Consider the following 22,285-nt stretch of genomic DNA (forward strand, 5'->3'; position numbering starts at 1 on the left):
GTTTCTATGATTTCTAAACTTCAACAATACATGCTGAGGTCTCTCTGCCCTGCACTCTCTTCAGAACTGTACCCTTTAGCTTATGTTGCTTCTCCTGGTTCTTCCTACCAAAATGGATCACTACACTTTTTTGCACTGAGTTTTAACTGCCGGGTGTCCATGCCACTGACCTCTCTCTTTTCTCTTGAAGTCTGTCACTATTTATCCTCTTTGCTGTTCACACTAATTCCAAGTTTTGTTTTATTAAGATTTTGAAACTGTGTCGTGTGCATCCAAGTCTAATATAATTGATGCATATCAAGTAGCAGAATCTTAAGGTACTTTCAGTGTGAAAAACAGTTGTTCACAACTACTGTCTCCTGTCACTGAGCCAACTTTGTATCCAAAAACCATCTTGACCTGAAGTGTAAACTCTCTGCCTGACCTGCTCAATATTTCCAGCATTTTTATTTCTAACCATGTTGCCACTGCTCCTTGCATTCCATCAGTTTCACATTTGCTGGCAAACTTATTACATGATACTTCAGCAAACACCTTTTGGAAGTCCATAGAATCTACACCAATTGCATTACCCTCACCAACCTCTCCATTACCTCATTAAAAGCTCAAAGTTGGCTAAATATTATACGTCTGTTTGACAACATGACAGTGCAGCATTCCCCCTGTACTGGCACTGGGATTCTCAGCCTGGATTATATACCCAAGTCTCTGTACTGGGACTTGAATCCATAACCTCTAATTCAGAGGAAAAATTGTTACTCACTGAGCCACAGTTGGCAGTACAGAGAATTGGTTCTTCCTAGCAGTACGTTCACTGAGTTGAATAAGGCTTGCATGTCAGGAGCTGACAGTACTAATGTTTGACTAAACCAGAAAGATGTAATTAGCATTTGGTGTCTGATTCTTGTATTGAGGCACTAGGGTGCACTAATCTTTCATTACTCTTTCTCTAGAAACAGATTACAATGGCTCCAGATAGCCAAGCAAGTTTTATAATTGAAAAACCTTCCCTGTTGGTTAGTTCAGTCTGGAAATGTGCTTGTGAGGTACTGAACCTTCTACACAAAGACATAGATTTCAACCAGGGATTTAGCTTGATCTGAATTTGACTTGGTTATCATGGGCTTTAAAGTTTGCTTCCTGGGTGTCTGCTAAAAAAACACAGGTCCACATCAAAGGGGGCCATTCAACTCATCATGCCTGAAAGAACTACCTAATTACTTCCACATCATTTGCACTTTCCCCACAGGCCTGCAAATTTCTCCTATGTACATATCCAATTCCTTTTCAAATGTTTGAAACAAGTTATTGTGAAATCCGCATGGACAAAATCTCAAGCTTGGTTAGCAATTGGGCAGAAGGGATAGAAGAAAGATGGACAGTTGTTGCGTGGGGAAAAGAGAGAGAGAGAGAGAGCGCGCGATGGACAGGACAGTCAGTGTCCTCTGCTTGTGACCGATATGACATATCAGAAGACCATGAGATAAGAATAAGATCAGACTTGGAGGTAAAGCTCCAGCTATGAGTGACAAGCTTGTTGACAACAGAGGTCAAAGCTCACCTGCTGCCACACTAAGCCAATTAAGAATATGGGAGCTCATTTCCGACTACCACAGAGCTAACTAAACCAGCTCCACATGTCAGCAGATTCAGAACAGGAGGTAACAAATTCAGTTGAAGCAGCTCTGAAAAAAGTCAAGCATTAATTAACTATTGGGTGCCCTCTCCTCATCATATCCCATAACAGCTGCAGGAAAGATTCAGTGCACTACAATTCTGTTCTCTAAAAAGAGGTTGAAATGCTTAAAATTGTCTTTAAAATAATGAAGGGGTTTGATAGCATAGATGTAGCTTCTTCCGCCTGTAGGGGGAGTTGAAAACTAAGAGCTATGAATAAATAAAAGATAGTAATACATCCAATTCAGGAGCAGCAATTTTAACTAGGGAGAGAGGAAGATGCGGAACTCACTATCAAATGGAGTAACTGAGTTTAATAATATCAATGACTTAAGGGAAGCTAAGTAAACATGAGGATAAAAGGAATGGAAGGCGTGATAGGTTAGATGCAGTAGGGTGGGAGGATGCTCACATTGTGCATACACTACTGGGCGAAATGGCCTGTTCCAATATTGTAAATTTGATGTAATCTCATGTAAAACTGGATCCACTGGCTTCTCTGCCTACTGGCTGGATCCTTGGAGAAGACTTAAGTGATTTACAAGGCCCTTCATAATGAATGCTTAATGTTAGCAATTGAACTGCAGAGAGGACCACTTAACATCTTAAGGGCCAGATGTGTGAAATATTTACAACCAAGCAATTGCAAATTTGTCCATTATTTGACTGTAGCTCAAGGGGAGTCAACTAATCTCAGCACGTTATAATCCAAGGGAGATGAGTTTTTTTTTAGAAACACTGCATTTTTATGACTGGTTTTATTAAGGTTAGTGGAATATAAATTTTCAGAATAGGATTTTTATATACATCTGGAAAGGGGCTGTGATAAGAAGTAGGGGGTGGGACAGACTGGATAGTTATTTCAAAGTGCTGACACCAGCTTCAATTGCCTTTTATGCCATTTGATTCTATGATGAAGGTGCAGCACTTTCTCTTTACGCTGGCACAGGAGACCAGAATCTCTGAATCTGCTCTTGCTGCCTTCCATTATTGTACATTGTCAGAGAAGCAGGATTGAGGACCTACAAGAAACTGGAAGCTGGATTCCAGTTGTGTTGGGATTGGGCTCGGACTCATGATGCCAGGTCTATGGAACCAGAGTCAAAACAGAAATAAAGTGACGCACACATCTCCAGTTTTCGGTAGCAAACAATCCAATTGAAGAACTGAATATTTGGTGTGGGGGTAAGGTTAAAAGAATGTGATGGAGGCACAATTAAACCGCTGAGTAATGGTCTGTCAGGCAGTAACTAAATCTCCACAACAAGCTCCATCACAGCACTAAAAGCAGGTGGAGAGAGCGGAGGTGCCATTTGTTCTCTGCTCATCACAGACCGTCATCAATCACAGTGACATTTCACAGGCCATCTGCCTCACACAACTCCCCTGACATCTTATTACGAGTGCAATAACCCTCCTAAGCAATAAACGTCACTTCACAGCCCCCGAGCTACCACTAAATAACTGAGGTGTTGGAGAAACATCAGTTATGGAGAACTCTCAACTCTTCTCGCATAAGCGAAACAGAAGGCCATTTCTTAGGATTGTAATAAACCAAACCATGGACTCAAAGGAAGAAACACTGAACCAGATAAATTCTTACTGATCCTAGCCCCAAACAATGCAATATTGCCTTAATAGATGGAGATGGTAAACTGCTCCCATCCAGACAGATACAAGATGGCAGGTCCCAACTGGTCACAGGTACCCCAAGTTAATTTTATACGTGTAGATTTAATTTTATACATGTAGTTTGGGGGAAGAGATCCTAGAAAGTAAATGGGTTACACAATCCCAAATGCCACAATAATGGATAATCACTTCAACCTTACCTTGTAGGCCACATAACAGCAGATCCCACAGGCCCAGCTCTTTAAGAACCAACTGGAGGATGTCACTTTAAAAACATATCTTGGGATAAAGCAGGGAACTATTTTCAGTCCACATCTACGGTACAAATTAAAAAGGTACTGATCTGTAACAAAGGGGAAGCTGGGCTGAGGGGAGCACACAGCATACCCTCCCTCATCTTTTTCAGTCAGAACACATACACACCCATCCAATTTTATGGGTCAAGTCTCTCTTCTGCCTCCTCCCTCCATTTACGGAACAGGACAGCTCTCCCCTGGATTAGCTGATTAAACAGAATATTGGAACCAATCTTTTTAGCCAACATCTGGAATGTGCTACATGATTTCCAAGTCCAAAAAGCGACAACATGTATCCCTTATAGGTCCTGCTTTGCACTGTATTAAATCAACAAGCTGACCTGATGTAGGGTCCTCCCAGAGTGCAGAAACCTTGGCAACATAAGGAATGGACTTTTTCCTGGGTCCTGACTTCAACAAAACAGTGTCCCGAACCTTGATCACTTCTCCATCCCTTTCAACAGCAGGATAGCACTTCCGAATCAGGAGTTCCACTTCACCCTGAAGAACAAAAAGGGTTAGAAAAATAATAGCGAAAAGATATAAATGAAAGTAAAGTCACTGAGCCCATGAAATCCTTCTGAAGAGTCAAAAAGATTCAAGTTGCGCTTCAGAGACTTAAACACAAAAACCTAGACTGATCATCTGAATGTAATACTGAGGGAGCACAGTATTTTGAATGCAAGGTTAAATGTAGGTGGTGCTTGCCCTCTCTAATTAATATAAAAGATCCCATGACATATTTCAAAAAAGCAGGGGAGTTCTCTTTAATGTCCTAGTCAATATTTAGCCCTCAACCAATATCACTAAGAGAGATTACTTGATCATAATCACATTTAAATGAAATCTTGCCGTGCAAACCAGCTGCCTTTTTCTAAACATTTCAATTGCAACTACAAGTTAAAAGTACTTCACTAGCTGCAAAGTGCTTTGAGCTACCCTGAGTTAAGACTTATAGAAATGCATATGGTTGCTTCGCAATGTATTTTCTTTGATACGCACGCCAAAAGGCAAATTGAATCTTAACTAATATTAACAAAATATTGCATAAAAGAATGGTTCCTTTTCTGGTAGGGCACATTATCAAGGTTGAAACTTTCAAAACATAACAATGCTGATATCCCTAGAGTTCCTCTCAATAACATTTGGGGTCAGGAGAAACGCCAAGAGAATTTTCTCTCCTTGAAAGACACCTCTGGCTACAGAGCTGCCTCAGGAGATTCAATGAGCATGGGAAAGTACAAATTGTACAAAGTTTGTTGGCAGGAAGTGGGCTCAAACAGGCTTCCATTCCACAAAGAATTGGGATAGTACACTAGCAGTATCACTGCTGTCGCTACAAAGGCATTGACCTCAGCAAGGTAGAGTCCCACCATACAATGCCTCACTTATAAGGTGTTTGCACAATGTGCATTGTGTGACTGTGAGGTGACACAGTAGCAAAAAAAAACTTGCATTAATATTGTGCTTTTAGTATGGTAAAATCTCCCAAGGCACTTCACAGGAGCAATTAAACAAAATATGACACCAAATGAAAAAGTGACATTTAGATAAGTGACCTAAAAAAACTTGGTCAATGTAGTAGATTTTAAAGGAGAACTTAGAGGAGTACAGAGAGGCAGGAAGATTTAGGATTTCAGAGCTTAGGGCAGCTGAAAATAGCCAATAGTTGGGCATGGAAATCGGGGAGGACAAAAGACCAGAATTATAGGAGTGCAGAAATCTTAGAGTTGCGGAGGAAGTTTGAGACAAGAAAGGGCAAAGCCAAGGAAGGGGTTGAACGCAAAGATAGAGGTTGGCCAGGCTGGAGCCAATCTAGATCAGTGAACACTGGGATAATGGGACTTGACGCAATTCTGGATATAAGCATCAGAGTCCTACACTCAAAGTCCTTAAGTGTAAATTCACTGCACGCTAATCAAAAGTGCATCTTTAGCAAGATAACTGTAGCACTCAAATTACCAGAGTGTCCGAAATCAGCTAATGCACCAGACTCAAAATTCAATTTGGACTTTTTGGGTCATATGGGTCAATACCATACTGGACAAAGTCATAGAGTAACAATGACTGAGGGAAGGTTACTACATATAGAGTTCCAGATGGGATGGAATAAAAAGGCTTTACTTACAGACAACAATGCAATTATGGATTTACAGACATAAATAACATTTAGATTGAGGCTCAGACATGTACATATTATGAAAGTGTTATTATGAAAAAGTTAAACAACTGGATTAAATTACAATCTCAGTGTTACCTACAATACATGACATTACAATTTGCTGTTCGGTCTGACTGCAACTAAATACACAAAGAGAAAGATGAAAAAAGTCTTTTCAGCAACATGGTTGCTGAAAAATAGTTAAATTTTAAAAAAAGTGGCTGAACAGGATTTACTAGAGTGTTACAAGAGAATAACCTGAAATTCTGAATGGAGTTATATATAGCGGCAAAAGTAAAAGAAATTGGCACAATTATTTCAAGACAGATGGAATTGCACCGATTTGGGACTGGTTCCAAATTTCAAGCATATATCCACTTAGCAGTCCCACTTAAAAGATTCAATTCTTCCTAACTTTGAAGAACACCAGACATTATGATTTATATACATACTAACAACAATTTTCTATTTTTAGGGCAACACCTGCTGTAATTGGTTGGTTGCCCAATATTTTTATTGCAATAACTAACAGGCCCCATATGATGCCTTCCACATTTATTCTCACACTTAGCCCCAGCTTTGAAGATACTTGACTGTTTCCTCCTCTATTGTTACTCTTCTCAAGGCAAATAGGCCATTCTTCATGTGGCGAATTGTGACTAATGGCATATCATTTGACCATTCAATCAGGGACACGGCAGCATAATGTAATGTTCTTCTCATCCAGCATTCACATACAAATTTACAGCACAAACAGGCTATTCAGCCCAACAGGTCAATGTTGTTTTGCCTTCACACTAGCCTCCGTTGCTATTCCATCAAACCCCCCATCAGTGCATCCTCCTATTCCTTTCTACTTCATGCAGTTATCTAGCTTCGTCTCAAATTATTTATGCTATTCACCTCAACAATTCCATGGTCAGGATTTCCACATTCTCATCACATACTGGGCGATTTCTTTTGAATTCCTATTTGGTCCTATATGGTCAAGGACAGTATTAGCGGTCATCTTGGAATGATAACTCCTTAATACTTATACATTAGGATGAGGATTAGTAGTACCACTTCATTTCTCCCTTCACTAATGAAGGGATGCCAAGGTCAAATACAATACCACCCCACTGAGATCAGGCAATTCACGACAAGCACAAATCTTGGTAATAGTCATTGGTCAGGCCACACTTGGAATACTATGTGCAATTCTGGTCACCCTATTGTAGAAAGGATATTATTACACTAGAAAGGGTGCAGAAAAGATTTACTAGGACGCTACTGGGACTTGATGATTGAATTATAAGGAGAGGCTGAATAGACTGGGACGTTTTCCTCTGGAGTGTAGGAGGCTAGGAGTGACTTTATAGAGGTCTATAAAGTAATGAGGAGCACAGATCAGCTAGTTAGTCAATATCTTTTCCCAAAGGTAGGGGGAGTTTAAAACTAGAGGGCATAGATTTAAGGTGAGAGGGGAGAGATACAAAAGAGTCCAAAGGGGCAATTTTTTCACAGGGGATGGTGAGTGCTGCCAGAGGTAGTAGTAGAGGCAGGCACAATTTTGTCTTTTAAAAAGCATTTAGATAGTTATATGGGAACAATGGGTATAGAGGGATATGGGCCAAATGCAGGCAATTGGGATTAGTTTAGGGGTTTTAAAAAAAAGGGCGGGCAGCATGGACAAGTTGGGCCGAAGGCCCCATTTCCATGCTGTAAACCTCTATGACTATATGGCTCAGTTCCAGATTGACAACTGATACTAAGCCAGCATTCCAAAGCAATAAATGAGTGCCAGTGATACGTGATACATTCCTTTTCAGAGATGTCAAGCAAGGTCTTCTCTACCTGCTGAGGCAGTCATTAAAGACCTTATAACTTTATTCGCAGAGCGGAGAGTTCCCTGGGTGACTTAGTCATAATTCTGTCATCAACAAATGCGACCAAATTGGGCAGCACAGTGGCAAAGTGGTTGCCTTTCAGCACCAGGAACCTGGGTTCAATTCCCAGCTTGGGTCACTGTCTGTTTGGGATTTGCATGTTCTCCCAATGTCTGTGTGGGTTTCCTCTGGGTGCTCCAGTTTCCTCCCAACAGTCTGAAAGACATGCTGGTTGGTTACATTGACCTGAACAGGTGCTGGAATGTAGAAACTAGGGGGAATTTCACAGTAACATCTTTGCCGTGTTAATGTAAGCCTTACCTGTGACTAAATGAATAAACTTTACTTCACAAAGCAGATCTGCTGCTCAGTTATGTGACTGGCTACGAGTGTTTTCTGTATGCACACTGGCAGCTGCATTTTCCCCATTACTACTGTAACTGCACTACTGCAAAAACAATTCCACTGAGCAACAATGTGGAAAAAAAGTCATTTTGCAATGATACTTGGGAACCATGACACAAGGAGGATACGCTGTGTATGATTTATCCAACTATAAAACTAGTAATCTCATGATAATACAAAAACACATACTGCAGTTGCTGGAAATCCGAAAGGCCTCCAACTTGAAACATTAACTGTTTCCCTCTCCACATCTTTTCCATCATTTTCTCTATTTATGCTTTGTATAATTAGAATTGCTTTTTTTAAAATCTGGAAATAAAAGGTTGGCATCAGCACAACATTGTTGGATTATCAGAACACCCATCTGGTTCACTGACTTTTAGGGAAGAAAACCTGCTGCCCTTATCCAGACCAATTAGTATGTGATTCCAGTCTCACATCATGATCAACTCTTAGCTACTATCTGAAAAGGCCTAGCAAGCCAAAACTCTGCACTGCATTGGTTGAAGACGGTGACCCACCAGCACCTCCTTAGGCTGATGAGGGATGGCCAATAACTGGAGGGTAGCACCTGCATCCCAAGAGTTATTTTAGAATAACTTAATAGAATCCTGAGGAATAGTGCAGAAACAAATTCTGGTCAGCTCCCATCAATATGCAGGATCTTTGAAGTTTGGCCATTCATTATCACAGTAGCATTTTACATCTGAGAATTCTTGCTTTGAAAGGAACCTACAGGCATTAATTTAGAACTAGTTGAAAGATATGGAACTACTGTGATGATGGCTATCTATATATGGTATATGCAACATACCAGTTAGAACAACATAGTGATACACTACATATTTAACATTGTTTCGATTTATGGTTTACAAAAGGAGCAGTTGCTTTAATTTAGGTTTAATCTGAAGGCATCACAGAAATGTTCATCCCACGTTTTCCAACACCTTTATGGATCACAATTCAACATGGTAGCATGGAGCAATTATGGTGCTACACTAAAAAGACTGTAAAATAATCTTCAAACCCCAGGAAAATATGTCAATAAGCCACTTGGGCAATACATGCCAAGGTGATCTCCATTATCAAAAGAGTGAGGCTGTCAATGCAAATTAAATTGTCCAGTGCCACTTTGGTGGAATATATTAACCACTGTCCATTACTTCAATTTTTTTTCCTGCTTTCTTTTCCTCCTACTAAAACCTTCTACTCTTACTGGATTTCACACCTACAAGACAAATTAATAAACATGGCCTGCATGAGTACATTAAAAAAACTATTCACAGAACATGGGCATCGTGGGCAACACCACATTTATTGGCCAATCTTAGTTGCCCCAAGGTGGTGGTGATGGGTCAACTTCTTCAACCATTGCAACCTTTATACTTTTCGTAACCATGTAAAGTAGGAAGTTTGATGGTTTCGACCTATCAGCATGGAAGGAAGGGCCTTAACAATTCAAGTCAGGATGGTGAGACTGGAGTTAAATGTGAGGTCTTGAACCCATTTGATGAAACATGTTTACCAAGGAAAACAAATAACAATTTCCATGTGTTAACTTGAAACAAAATTAACTGCTGCATATTTCAATGCTGCACAGTTAATATAAATTCCATATATTAATGACCTGAATTTCAGAATTCTACTGAAACTCTCAAGAACTATTAATTTCATCCCGTTCCCAGCCACTACCTCAGGCTATGTCACATGTTCACAACATTGGCAACCTATCTGACCCAGAGCCAAGATCTGAGCCTCACATTCTCAACAACACAAACGACCATCAATCTCCATCACTGTACACAGTCTATTTGACCCTGACCCAGCCCATCCGCTGCTGAAACTTACATTTATATGATTTTGTTGCTACTAGGCAAGGCTATTTCAATGCTTTTCTTGCTGACCTCCCACTCACTTTAAACACAAGCTCATCCAATACTCTGTCTTTGTCTGAACCCACATTCCATGCTGTTCACCCATCACCTACATGGTCACTGACCCTCACTGGCATTGGCTGACACTAAACGCAACTTTTCAGGCCAAAAGGAGGTCAGAGTTTTTCCACATACTTGAAGAAAATAAGCTTAAAGTACATGTGAAGGACTTTCAGCCCATCAATCCTGCTTGGCATAAAATTACATTACAGTTCATTTATTAACTTTATCCACAAGCAAATCTCAATTCACTTATCCAACAAAAAAAATCCATCAATACCTGGCTTAAAATTTTCAAACGACCTCTAACCTCAACAGCTTCTTGAAGGAAGTATTCAGATTTCCACGACAGAAGTGGTATTTCTTAGATATCATGCCAAATGCCCAAGTGCAATCGGTGTCTTATTTTTAAAGTGCTATTGATCAAGGGATAAATTTTGGCCAAACTACTGGGGAGGACACTCCCATTCCACGATGAATTAGTACCATAAGAAACTTTTACATTCACCCAAGGAACAGATGTCTTGGTTTTATGTCCCATCTGAGAAATGCTGGCTTGGGCAGGGCAGTACTTGGAGTATTGCAATGGAGTATCAACCAAGAGTTAAGACCAGTACGGAAATTCTTCTGGCCAGCATTTATCCCTTACCAACACCTAAAAGTGTTTAATTGACATTGTTGCCTTGCTCTTTGTGGGAGATTGCACAGATTGACTGCTGTATTTCCACTATTCCAACAGTATTTAAGCTTCAAAAGTACCTCATTAATTGCAAAGAATTTTGGTTAATTCAGTATAAGGCACTATTTCAATGCAAGTCTGTCTTTCTTCAAAATACAACAGTTATTGCAAGGAGATGAATTTGACTTTTCAACTCACTATGATATTCCTTTAAAAGGCAATTTCCCAAGTTTCTTAATCAGAGAAAAGCTCTGCACTATTTACTTACCACAACATAGACAGGTTTCTCATATGGTTCTCCTACAGGGAGCCAACCATTTGTGGCTCGTCTTCTGCTGATTCTCTGCTGCTTGCTTTCCACGTGTCCTGTACCTGCTTTATTCTGCTGAGCTGGTGAACTGGCTGGGCTGCGGAGGTTGGACTTGGAGCTGCTGGGAGGTTTGGAGCTCTGAGGGCACTCCCTGCTCAGTTTCAATATGGACAAGGTGTGGGGGCGAGAGGTTGCTGGTATGTCCAAACCAGGGCGCTGCAGGTGAGGGACAGGCTCAGCAGCAGGCGGGGCTGTAGGGACAGGGCAGCCTGAGACTGGGTTTGCTGGCGACACTGGATGACCTGCGATTGGGATGGTTATGCTGAGTGGCTTCAAAGAGCTGTACCCGTCTATAAAGGAAAAGAGAAAGGATTAATCACCAACTCCTACCAACTTCACTTTTCCTGCTCAAAAATAGCAGCAAATTGGTGTGACTGAATGGCCCGCTTCTGTCCCGATATTCCTAATTCTAACCTCATTGTAAAATTTCTTTGGCAGGAAATCCTAGAGAGTATAACGCTATCCATTGTACCCTACACATACAACTCAATTATAATACTGTTCCATATCAACCACATCCAAACATGGTCTCAACAGTACCACTATAAAATAAAAATAACACCAATTCTCATTATAACTTAGTTCATTCTACATCAACCTTCACAGAGGCTCCAGCTGTCAGACTGAGATGTTGCTCATCTCAAGATACTTATAAAAGACAGGTGAAAGTGCACACAAATAAAATTTGCAATACCATGACATGCCATAACACTTGCATGTCCATTATACAATTAATATCAGTAGTCAGACAAATAATAACCTCTATGACAAAAGACTACAGAAAATATTTAGAAACCAAAAATATAATGAAAAGTCAATGTGGATTTCAGAAAGGAAAGTCTTGCTTCACCCACTTCACTGAACTCTTTGAAGAGGTCATAGACAATAGACAAGGATAATGCAATGGACAATTAAAAAGTATTTCAAATGGCCTATAGGTCGAGTACCACATGAGCTGAGTATCACCAGGCTGTGTTGGAACCTCTGTTGTAGAGTTTAGATCAATGATTTAGATTTCTGAATCAAAAACACTTTCTAAATTTGTGCCAAATGGGGTGGGATATTCAACACTGAAGAGGATTGGAACAAATTATAGGATAATCTTGCAGACTGGGCACAAATTGACAAATTAATTTCAACACAGGTAAGTAATTACATGTTGCAATTTAATTTTATTACCATTTTACCTGAAAAGCATCTAATACTAATGCAAATTGGGAGTACAGTGACAAAATGGACAAGAATAAAACATGGAGGGTTACTTCCTGAGGGATAGAATTGAAGAGTTGCTATGTATCAAATGTTGATTAGATCACAGGAGTTCACTTCTGGTCACCATTTATTAAAATGTTATATAGACATTGGAGAGAGTACCAGAAATACAAAGTTATACGATTGGGTAAGACCCAAGTCTTATAAAAGGAAAAAGGCTGGGGGCAGGGAGTGCAGGAACAAAGTGCGGACAGGACAGGGTTGGTGCAATGGTGAGGACATGCTGGAGGGCAAGGGTGAGGGTGTACCTGAGAGAGAGCATTTTTAGCCCGCGCTAATAATGCCAATTAGATTATAAAACCATAGCAGGTCCCTCCCAAAATGCATAGTTTCACATTTATACTGCATTTGCCTTACGCTTTCCAGGTACCGCACAAAAGGCTATTTTGTAAGATACAAGTCAGTGGTTTGGGGATAGCATATTAGCATGGATAGGGGATTGACTCTAATAGAAGACAGAATTTGGATAAGAGGCGATTTTCACAATGGCAACCTGTAATTAGTGGAGTGCCACAGGGATCACAATTATTTACAATACATGCTAATAACAAGAGAACAAATGCACCATTGCCAAATTTGTAGTTGACAAAAAAATAAGTGGGAAGACAAATGATAAGGATGACACAAAGGGCTTGTGTAGGGATATAGACAGATTAAGTGAATGGGCAAAAACGTGGCAGATGGAATATAATGAAGTTACGCACTTTGATAGGAAAACTATATTATTTAAATAGAGAGTACTGAAAGCTGTAGCACAGAGGAATTTGGGGGCCCTTGAGCAGAAAAATCACAAAGCTAGCATGCAAGTTCAACAAGCAAAAATGATGTGGTTTCACTTATGACCTGTATAACTGAAGCATAACGTCTTTACTTCTACGTTCAATTCCTGTCGTAATAACAGGTAGCATTTCATTAGCCTTCTTGATTACATGCTGCACCTGCATACTAACCATTTGCGACTCACATACGAGAACACCCAAATCCCTCAGCACCTCTGCATTCTCCAGGTAATATTCTGCTTTTTTATTCTTCCTGTCAAAGTGAACCAACTTCACACTTTTCCACATTATGCTCCATCTGTCAGATTTTTGCCTGCCCACTCAACCTATTTTAGATTGAATTCTGCTTCTTCCCTCCAATAAAAGCAAATTACTGCAGCTGCTGTAATTTGAATCAAAAACAGAACACACAAAAAATTCTGCAAGAGTTAACATTTCAGATGAATGACTTGCATTAAAATTGACAAGTCTACAAGTTTCCCCCTCCTTAAATGCCGCTTAATCCAAGTATTTGCATTCTCATTTTATTACTGCTTTCTTCCTTGTTGAGATAGAAACTACTGATGGAGAACGATCTCCTGTATACACGTTACACATACTTTTCATTCCAAAGATTTTTCTCCAGCCTCTTAAGACAATTGAACATGTCCTCTCCACCACCCCCCCCCCCCATCACTGCTCTATTATTTTTACAATTTATTGGAAATTTTCCACATAACTGCTTATCTAGCTCATTATTTGGAGGTCTATAGTAAACACTAGCAATATAATAGCTTCTTTAACCAAATAAATTCAGTCTTTGAGCCCTCTAGCATTGTTCCTCTGCGGAGGTGCATTGTTACTTTTGAGCAAAACAACCACCCATCATCCACCTGTCTTTGTTCCTTCCCCATTCCTCCTGAACATATTGTAGCCAAGAACGTTTAGTTCCCATTCCTGCCCACATTTAAAATCAGGTCGCCACCACAGCTCTATATCACAACTCAAGCCACAAACCTTGTTTCTAACATTTCTTGCATTAACAGACATATATTCCAATGCATGCTATGCTGGTCTACTTTGTTGTCTTTCACTCCATCTGCACTATTTTTTTAAAAACATAACATGCTACAGGCCCTTTGGCCCTCAGTGTTGTGCCGAGCTATGTCCAATCCCAAGATCAAGCTATCCCACTCCCTATAGTTCTGGTGTGCTCCATGTGCCTATCCAATAACCACTTGAAAATTCCTAAAGTGTCTGACTCCACCGTCCCAACAGGCAGTCTATTCCACATCCCAACCACTCTCTGGGTGAAGAATCTACCTTGGGCATCCTTCCTATATCTCCCACCATGAACCTTATAGTTATGCCCCCTAGTAAAAGCTACATCCACCCGAGGAAATAGTCTCTGCACGTCCACTCTATCAATCCCTCTCATCATCTTATAAACCTCTGCCTCTCATCCTCCTCTGCTCCAAAGAGAAAAGCCCCAGCTCCCTCAACCTTGCTGTTTGCCCTGCATCTCTTGACACTGCTCCTGAATTTTGATGCCGACTACCAAATTCATTTAAACCTTTCTGCCACATTGCACTATTTAACCTCTCCGCAAAGATACTCAGGTGAACGTGCCCAGCTTTCCCCAATCCCCATAACTGATGCTGATATACCAGGATTTTGGATCCCTTCCTCTGGCATCACTTTTCCAACCATGCAGTCACTTGTGCTATTTTTCCCTTTCTGTACTTGGTAGTACCTGCACTTAGAGTAATCCAGAGATTAGCACCTTATTAGGTAATTTTTTTTACTAACTCTTAAAACTCTATTTGAAGGTGGTCAAACCTTTCCTCTTTTTATTCATTCATTGAATTCAAGTGTTGCAGGCAAAGCTGGCATTTGCTGCCCAGCTCTAACTGCCCTTCAAAGGCAGTTGTGAACTCCCACAGTCCATGTGGTATGGGTATCCCCAGTGCTATTCAGAAGGGAGTTTCAGGCTTTTGACCCTATGTCATTGGTTCAAACACATCATGACTTTTAGCTACTCTCCTTCCCCTCACAGGAGATCATTAAACGAGTACAGGACACTAAGTTAAATCCATTATATAAACACAGCTATTGTTTTGCTTCTAGTCTCCCAAGCCACATTGAAGGTGCAGCTATTTTGTTTTCTTTTAATTGAGACTTAAAGAGCAACCTCAGTGAGCTGTCTTTAGCTTGGTTTGCAAACACCACAACATTTCATAAGTGACTTAGAAATGGGAAGCAACTCTGTACATCACAAGGATGTGAAAAGCATTGAAGTGAACTTTCCTCCCATACATTTTTCCTGAGTTTAGCAACAGACTCATGGTGGGTGGTCAGGTTTGTCATCAGAATGGGTTTAACAATAGGAATCAGTTCTCAGAATCCTAAACGACTTGACATAAGAGCAGTCACTAGAGTGTGGAGACAGAAAAACTTGTATTTTTACATCTTTCATGACTGCAGGTCATTCTAAAGCATTCTACAGCCAGTGAAGTATTTCTGAAGTTAGTCACAGTTGTATGTAGGAAATATGGCAACTCATCATCACTGTCTAGGGCAGTTAGGGGTGGATAACAAATACTGGCCTGTGAAAGAATAACAAAAATTTGTGCACAAGGTCCCACGAACAGAAGAGATAAATGATTAATGATGCAGTTAGAGGGATAAATATCAGCAAGGACAACAGATAAAAGCAGGGGCATTCTATTTAGATGCCATGGTGTTCTTTTACTTCAACCCAAGCATATCTCAGTTTTACTTATCATTCACAGCATCTTGGACACGTCAAGCTAGATTTTGTGCTCAAGTCTCTGGAGCAGAGCTTGAACCCACGATGACCTTGTGACTCAAAAAAAAAGGATAGAGTGTGACCAATTGAGCCATTGTGGACACATACCCACTCCCACCATTCAAACAAATCAGTCTAGTTCATTAATCCACCAGATACCACAGTTACAATTGTTCCACTGGGGTAGGGACATAAGAGTCAGAGTAAACCCTATAACCAGGCTCATGTCTGCAAGTCTTTCAGTATGTGCGTGCAAAATACAGCACTACAGTCACGAAAAAGGTCAGAAACGACAACAGCATCAAAACCATTGATAGCTCTCGTCAGCTCTCTCATTCAAATGGTCAGCATTGTTTCAACTATACTGACATGCTCAAGTCTGGAATCACTTTAATTCCCCCAGCCAGCATTCTGAGAGTTCCTCTACTGATGTTCATCCAGCTCTCTTACATGGCCTGCCTCAGGAATTCTTCCAACATAATAACCAGTAAGGTCAATAGTACTCACTCACTAAACAGAAAGTGTCAGTAGGTCCTAATGCCAAGATTTCTTTTAAATCTGCTTATTTAGCCTTGAACTTTTAACTCCCTATTTGGCAAAGGAATTAATATAGTATTTTTAATAGTACAACATATTGTTGGCCAAGTCCTTAGTTAAGCACTCATTTTACTCTCTCGAGTATAAAGTCTTATTTAGAAACCATGGTAGCTTAACTTGATCCCACTATAATATTTTCAGGACCTTGGGCTCTATAATGCTACTCACATTAAACAAATGCTAGCCCAACAAAACATTCACATGCTGATCATTTCTTATTTCCAGACAGTTTTCACCTTCCTATCACACGCAACCCATGGAGGTTTAGCGTGTCAAGTCAAAAAGTATTTAGCTGTCCTTCACTAGGACAGATCGATATCCTGCAGTTAGCAAGTCTGGTATTTGAAAGCTGGAAGATGACAGCAGAATGATGGGGCTTAAATTAAGACTCAAGTTTGGCTTGCATTTCCTTGAGCATAGGAGATTTGAGGATGATATCAAGTAGTATTTAACAATGATAAAAAGGGAGAAACTTCCTCCTATTAAGAGGCTTGATAACTAGATTTAATACAAATGAAGAAACTAGGTTTTTTATTTCAATAGAAGTTATGACGATTTAAATGCACTGCCTGAGATGATGGAAGCAAATTCAATCATAGTTTTCAAAGGGGCACTGGATAAATTGAAAAGAAGAAATTTGCAAGGCTCTGGGAAAAAAACACGGGAATGGGAATAATTGGATAGCTCTTTCAAAGAGCAGGCACTGGCATGATAAAGCATTGAATCAAAGGCTGTATGATTCTATGGGATAGTTACTGAGAAACTACTTTCTACTGCAGAAAATTGATCTTCAAATTAGAGCTAAGCAATTCAGGAAACTCCACAAAGGGTAGTAAAAATCTAGAACTCGGTCCTCTTAAAGACTGAATGTTGGAATAAATTGGATCTTTCGCAGCTCTCCCAAATAATTTCCTGAGTACTGAGGAAGTATTGTACAGTTTGAGGTGCCCTTTTTCAGATGAGATATGAAATCAAGTCCTCATTTCCTCTCAGGTGAGCACAAAAAGATTCCATGCTACTATTTTGAAAAAAGCAGAGTAGTTTTCCCAGTGTCCTGGCCAATATTTAGCCTGCAACCACCATGACTTAAACAGATTGTGGTCATTATCACATTGCTGTTTTTGGTTCCATGCTATGTGCAAATTGGTTGTTGTATTTCCTACATCAAAATAGAGGCTACACTTCTCAAAATGAAGTGTGTATTAGAGATACAGTGCAAAATGTAATCAAGCTAAATCAATTTAATCATGGCACAAAACATGATGGCTGGACCCAATAAGGGCAGCAGAAGCTGAGAGTCAGTCTATCAGCAGGAAAATCTCCTGCACATGGCAGGATGTCTATTAGTCTCATTAATGAGCCAATTAACATCAATTATCTGAGTCCATTGGAATCTAGCAGTGGCACAGGGATGAGAGTTGCACATCTTTCTTGTGCCTCCTAAAGTCATTCAGAAATCCCAATCAGGTTTGCCATGGCCTACTGGTGGGTTCCCTTGGTGTCAGGCTGCTGCAAGTCATATCCCTGCCACATCCATTGGCCATTCCTGCAATTTCTTCCTTGTGATCCCCATTCACCCTCCCTCACTTTTTAATAAATTAACTTATGGGCTATCACTCGCTAGATCACCATTTATTGCCCATCCCCAGCTGCCCTTCAGAAGATGTTGTTGAGCTGCCTTCTTGAACCACTGCAGTTTGTGGGGTGCAAGTACACTCAGTGCTGCTAGGGAGGGAATTCCAGAATCCTGACCCAGTGACATTGAAGGAATGGTGGCATATTTCTAAGTCAGGGTTGGTGAGTGATTTGACAAGGAACCTCCAGGTGGTGGTGTTCCTAGGTATTTGCTGCTCTTATCCTTCTAGATAGTAGTGGTCATGGGTTTGGAAATATGCTACCTAAGGAACCTTGGTGAGTTCCTACAGTGCATCTTGTAGATGGTACACAGTGTCACTGCTCATCAGTGGTGGAGAAATTTAATATCTGTGGAAGGAGTAGCAATCAAACGGGCTACTTTGTCCTGGATGGTGTTGAGTTTTTCAAGTGCAGTACTTATCCAAGTAACTGGAACTCATCCAGGCAAATGGACAGTATTCCACTGCACTCGTGAAGGCCCTGGAGTGCATACATTGGAACTACAGGCAATAGAGCTACCAATTGGGTTAGCTGGCACATTTCAGCAAGCAGGGTTTCCGCCACCGAGGTCCTAAATCCTGGCAAATGCTTAACATTAGCCAATTAAGTGTATAACATACACTTAATTTGATTATGCCTCCTCAACAGAAGTGATACACGTTTTCCACCAGCTCTCCAACAAGTGGTGGAGATATCCTTGGCCAATGTTCTTTCTTCTACTTGCTTAGCGTCGCACAGGTTTGCTGCAGTATTCACTTGTAACATTGCTGGGGAACACAGTTTCTCACTCAGGATAAGGACAAAGAATGGATTCCTGACCCTGGCAGGCAGAGTACACAGAATAGCAGTGGAAATAGCAAAACTAGGCAATGGCCCCCATAACCTCTAACCATCACTTTTTGCAGGCTGATTCCAAACCCCAAGTTTATTATACTGCAATAAGTCACTGCTCATCTGAAGGTTCTCGCCTCAACACTCCACATATCCCATTTCCCCTCTCCTGCAAATCTAACGAAATTAAAAACTTTTCATCAACAGATTTTATTCAATCTGCAAAACCAAATAACATGAAGACAGGACAACAGGCATGGAGACTTACACTGAGCACGAACAGCAGTCCACACTATGTCATTTTAACTGCAAAGGCCTAACGCAAGAGAATCCCCCCCCTCGAAGTTTTTTGTACTGGGGTAAATTATCAGGACTGCCCTGGAGTCACAGCAATAAGTCAGAATAGAATCATAGAATCCTTACAGTGCAGAAGGACTGACCCATTGAGTCTGCACCGACCACAATCCTCCCCAGACCCTATCCCTATGAACCCACTTATTTATGCTGATATTGTGGGGTACTTTTGCATGACCAATCAACCTAACCTGCACATCTTTGGAGTGAGGGGGGAAACCGGAGCACCCAAGGGAAACCCAAGCAGGCATGGGGAGAATGTGCGAACTTCACACAGACAGTGACCCGAGGCCAGAATTGAACGCAGGTGCCTAGCGCTGTGAGGCAACAATGCTAACCACTGTCACCCTAAGTTAAAGTACTTGCTTCTCATTCTTCAGCAACTTGGTACAACCAACTACTGCTACGGTGAGGACTTCATCCATATACACACACAGATAATGCTTCAGCAATATCCAAATCAGATTGAGCTGGGAACAGTAATATGCGCAGCTATACACACACATGGACCAAATACACTCAAGAGCTCCTGTGAACCTTTATCCCAATAAATTTAGTTGCTACCACACTATATGCAGTCCTCGGATATTGAACTAAACATCACAGTACAGAAACTAAGGGATTGAAAATTATTTTCCTCAGCAATTCTCAAAACTGGTTGATTACATAATCAGCTTTTGTATAGAACCGTGAATATAGGAAAATATCACAAAGCACCTCATAGATGTGTGGTCACAGAAAAGTTGTTACAGGTTGCATATCCTTTATCGAAAGCTCTGAGCTTATTACATTTCAGATTACTTTGGTTTTTGGATACTACATAGAATCATAGAAATCCTACAGTGCAGAAATAGACCATTCGCCCCATCGAGTCAGCACCAACCACAATCCCACCCAGGCCCTACATCCATATCCCTACATATTTACCCACCAATCCCTCTAACCTACGCATCCCAGGACACTAAGACGCAATTTTAGCATGGCCAATCAACCTAACCCGCACATCTGGTTTCCTCCCACAGTCCAAAGAGCACCCGGAGGAAATCCATGCAGACACGAGGAGAATGTACAAACTCCACACAGACAGTGACCTGAGCTGGGATTGAACCCAGGTCCCTGGAGCTGTGAAGCAGCAGTGCTCACAACCGTGCTACCATGCCGCCCCAAATATAGGCCTACATATGTAGTTGGTTGTGCTTGTTCAAGAAGGGGAGTAGAGACAACCCTGGTAATTATACTCCAGTGAGCCTTACTTCTGTTGTGGGCAAAATTTCGGAAAGGATTATAAAGAGATAGGATTTATCTAGAAAGGAATAATTTGATTAGAGATAGTCAGCACGGTTTTGTGAAGGGTAGGTCATGCCTCTCAAACCTTATTGAGTTCTTTGAGAAGGTGATCAAAGAGGTGGATAAGGGTAAAGCAGTTGATGTGGTGTACATGGATTTCAGTAAAGCGTTTGATGAGGTTCCCCATGGTAAGCTATTGCAGAAGATATGGAGGCATGGGATTGAGGGTGATTTAGTGATTTGGATCAGAAATTAGCTAGCTGCAAGAAGACAGAGGGTGGTGGTTGATGGGAAATGTTCATCCTGGAGTTCAGTTACTAGTGGTATACCGCAAGGATGTGTTTCGGGGCCACTCTGCCATTTTTATAAATGACCTGGATGGAGACGTAGAAGGATAGGTTAGCAAATTTGCAGATGACACTAAAGTTGGAGGAGTTGTGGACAGTGCAGTAGGATGTTGCAGGTTACACAGTGTCATAGATAAGCTGAAGAGCAGGGCTGAGAGGTGGCAAATGGAGTTTAATGCGGAAAAGTGTGAAATGATTCACTTTGGAAGGGGTAATAGGATTAACGGTAGTACTGGGCTAACGGTAAGTTACTTGGTAGTGTGGTTGAGCAGAGAGATCTCGGTGTCCATGTGCATAGATCCCTGAAAGTTGACACTCAGGTTGATAGGGTTGTTAAGAAGGCATATAGTGTGTTAGCTTTTATTGTTACAGGGATTGAGTTTAGGAGCCATGAGGTCATCTTTCAGCCTTACGAAACTCTGGTGTGGCCACACTTGGGGTATTGCATACAGTTCTGGTCACCGCATTATAGGAAGGATGTGGAAGCGTTGGAAAGGGTGCAGGGGAGATTTACCAGGATGTTGTCTGGTATGGCGGGAAGGCCTTGAGGAAAGGCTGAGGGACTTGAACATAAGAAATAGGAGGAGTAGGCCATCCAGCCCTTCGAGCCTGCCCCGCCATTCAATAAGATCATGGCTGATCTGTCGTGTCTCAGTTCCACATTCCCGCCCTCTCCCCATAACCCTTAATCCCCTTGCCTATCAAAAACCTATCAACCCGCGTCTTAAATATATTTAGCGAGGCAGCCTCCACCACTTCAACGGGCAGAGAATTCCAGAGATTCACCACCCTTTGAGTGAAGAAGTTCCTCCTCAACTCCATTCTAAACTGCACCCCCCCCTTTATCTTGAGGCTGTGCCCTCTAGTCCTACTGTCCTTTCTGAGCGGGAAGAGCCTCTCCACCTCTATCCTACCCATCCCATTCATCATCTTATACGTCTCAATGAGATCTCCCCTCATTCTTCTAAACTCTAACGAGTACAAGCCTAGTTTATTCAGCCTCTCCTCATAGTTCAACCCCTCATTGCCATGTTAAATGGGAGACCCTTTAAATTTTTAAACTATGTTCGCCAGTTTGCCTCTCTTGCAAGGAGAGAAATATCCTTTCTGCATCCACCCTGTCAAGTTTCCTCAGGATCTTGAAGTTTGATTAAGACAATCTGTCTTTCATCTAAACTGCAATGGATACATGCCCAATCTCAAGGTAAATCTAGGCTGACACACTGTCGCAGTACTGAGGGAGTCCTGCACCATCAGAGGTACTGTTTTTCAGATCAGATATTAAAATGAGACCCATCTACCTAAAATCCCATGGCATTGGTCAATGAACAACAAGTGAGTTCTCCCCAGTAGTTTTCTCTGATGTGCTGGCC

The 22,285-nt window shown here is 41.1% G+C and overlaps 1 protein-coding gene across 3 annotated transcripts in view; it reads right to left on the minus strand.

The window, feature by feature from the left end:
- The window catches only part of LOC145352751 (bromo adjacent homology domain-containing 1 protein-like), a 67,502-nt gene that overhangs the window by 13,372 nt on the left and 31,845 nt on the right, over positions 1-22,285 (minus strand). For all 3 annotated transcript variants that reach the window (XM_080203022.1, XM_080203024.1, XM_080203023.1), the window contains exons 3-4: positions 10,921-11,312; positions 3,947-4,106 (exon numbers count right to left, since the gene is read on the minus strand). In XM_080203022.1, coding sequence (XP_080059148.1) covers positions 3,947-4,106; positions 10,921-11,312 — 552 coding nt within the window. The remainder of the gene's footprint in view (positions 1-3,946; positions 4,107-10,920; positions 11,313-22,285) is intronic.

The sequence above is a fragment of the Carcharhinus amblyrhynchos genome, chromosome 14 (assembly GCF_965287045.1).
Source record: "Carcharhinus amblyrhynchos chromosome 14, sCarAmb.v2.hapA, whole genome shotgun sequence".
Classification (NCBI taxonomy): Eukaryota; Metazoa; Chordata; class Chondrichthyes; order Carcharhiniformes; family Carcharhinidae; genus Carcharhinus; species Carcharhinus amblyrhynchos.